Consider the following 2,239-nt stretch of genomic DNA (forward strand, 5'->3'; position numbering starts at 1 on the left):
AAAAAAAAAGAAAAGAAAAATAATCAGAATGCTGAATGTTTGAGACAAAATGTCATAAAACTGTCAGGACTTTCTCCACCAACAACTGCAGTTTGAAATCACTCAACAAACTCATGCATACTTAGCCCTCTGCTGGATGCGCTGCCCTTACCCTCAGAGATCTGTGTTTCCCCTGGCTAAGGTGGCAAGCTATAGACACATCCCTAAATAAAGAACTTTTTGTGCATGTTTCTCCATTTCATCGCTGGCATCTTGAAGACAGAATGCTTCTCATGAAACTGCATGTCCACCACGCGCGTGAAGCCCGACACCTACTAAGAGCAGAGTGTTTGGTAAAAGGCTGGATAAATGAATGAGCAAATAAACGGCTATCTGGGGAAGGTAAACAAACACAAAGGATCCTGGTGACACTGAGAGCCCTGCTGAGGGCAGCCCGCCAGGTAATGTGCTTGTCTGCCTGGGTGAAGGGGGCAGGCGGATGGACAAGCCCACGCAGCTGGGGTTCGGTGGGAGAGACGTGAGGAAGGACCACGGGATGAGAGTGTCGAGAAAGGATAGGAGAGAGAACAGCTGGGCTGTGCACACGGTCCGCACCAGCAGGGACGGATGTGAAACCAGCAGGAAGCTGACAGGCCAGGAGGCTCCCGGGACCTGGGACAGGAGGGCCCAAGGCAGTGAAGGAGCAGGCAGACTGGAAGGAGGGAGGGAGGGAGCTGGAAGGACAAACACTGAGCTCAGAGAGAGACTGTAAGATTTCCAAGGTGAGGCACCTCCTGGTGGTAGCAAAGCCTGATGTGCAGATCTCGCCCATGCCAAGTGCTTAGAACATGCAAAAAGTACAAGAGAGTATTTGGAGAGCAACAGTAGTGATGACGGTATACACAGGGTATCAGAAACACCCCAAGTGCCTGTGGGTGCAAGAGTCAGCCAGGCCTGGGTTCCAATCCCAGCTCTTGCACTTGCTGTATGACTCTGTATGAACTACTCAGCCTCTCTGCGCTCTAGTTTTCTCGAGCTCTAGTTTTCTCATCTCTAAAGTGAGTCTAATTATACCTCCTCACAGGACTGCGTAAGATTAAATTAAAACGTTGATTACATTGCAAAATGTCATGTTACATACAATAAATATATACAATTTTTATCTGTCAATTTTTAAAAAATAAATTTTTTAAAAAGTGGATTATAGTGCTTGGTCCATGATAGGCAATCAAAAGTCCTAACTCTTGTGCTGCTGAAGAGCCAAAGTGAACACCCCGTGGGCCCCAGCCGCCCAGGGCTCACACTCACCGATGATTTTATCCGAAGCATTACACGCAAGAGCAAAGCGGGTGGTTTTGGAGTAGATTTCCATGGTTCTCCTCAAGGCCTGCTGGGCTCCGTCAGTCATGCTGAGAAGGAAAGCATAGGTAATTTACAACTGGGACCCAGAACCCGCTGGACACAAATCCTTCCCTACGCAAAATCCCAGGACACAGGACATGTCCAGTGTCCTAGAATGGGGTCTCAGACGTTAGCAGGCCACTCCGTAATGCTAAAACCCACAGCCACTCTAAGACTGCCCAAACAGCATTAAGTGCCTCCAGAATCCAGAAACAGCCCTTAAGTGAAATTCACAAAATTACCACCTACAGAAGCTGTTATCACATTTGTAGGAATTGGTCCTCCTTTCATGTCCTTCAGGATGTAAAATTCAATAGACAAGCCCTGACTCAGCCTGTGCTCCAGAACTCATGTGGCTCTTACCTGGTGCACATGGCAGTGGGGCAGACAGAGGTCCTGCAGACGGGCCTACCTGGCTCAGCTCACGGCACCACTGTTCACTAGTCGTGGGGCCTGAGAAAAACTACTTAAGCCTCAGTGTCATCACCTATACCGGAGATTATACTACCTACGTCAGAGAGTGTCATGACAATTAAATAAGATCATAACATGCAAAGCATTTAGCAGAGTAGCTGGCACATTGTAAAGGAATATACAAATAAATGTTGCTATTATTACTATTAAAAATGCTACAGTAAAATGGTTTAGGTGTATCCACACTGTGGAATATAATATGACTACATTTAGAAGATTATAACAGCAGGGCTCGGTGGCTCAGCCTGTAATCCCGCGCCTTTGGGAGGCTGAGGTGAGTGGATTGCCTGAGCCCACGGGTTCGAGACTTGCCTGGGCAGCGAGACCTCATCTCTACAATAAATCAAAAAATCAGCCGGGCGTGGTAGCGCATGCCTGTAATTCC

At 47.7% G+C, this 2,239-nt stretch overlaps 1 protein-coding gene across 3 annotated transcripts in view; it reads right to left on the reverse strand.

Annotated features, from left to right (window-relative positions):
- The window catches only part of RFC2 (replication factor C subunit 2), a 25,147-nt gene that overhangs the window by 10,105 nt on the left and 12,803 nt on the right, over positions 1–2,239 (reverse strand). For all 3 annotated transcript variants that reach the window (XM_021708994.1, XM_008050843.1, XM_021708995.1), the window contains one exon: positions 1,288–1,388. In XM_021708994.1, coding sequence (XP_021564669.1) covers positions 1,288–1,388 — 101 coding nt within the window. The remainder of the gene's footprint in view (positions 1–1,287; positions 1,389–2,239) is intronic.

Source organism: Carlito syrichta, unplaced genomic scaffold (assembly GCF_000164805.1).
Source record: "Carlito syrichta isolate Samal-C Ts95f unplaced genomic scaffold, Tarsius_syrichta-2.0.1 Scaffold153844, whole genome shotgun sequence".
NCBI lineage: Eukaryota > Metazoa > Chordata > Mammalia > Primates > Tarsiidae > Carlito > Carlito syrichta.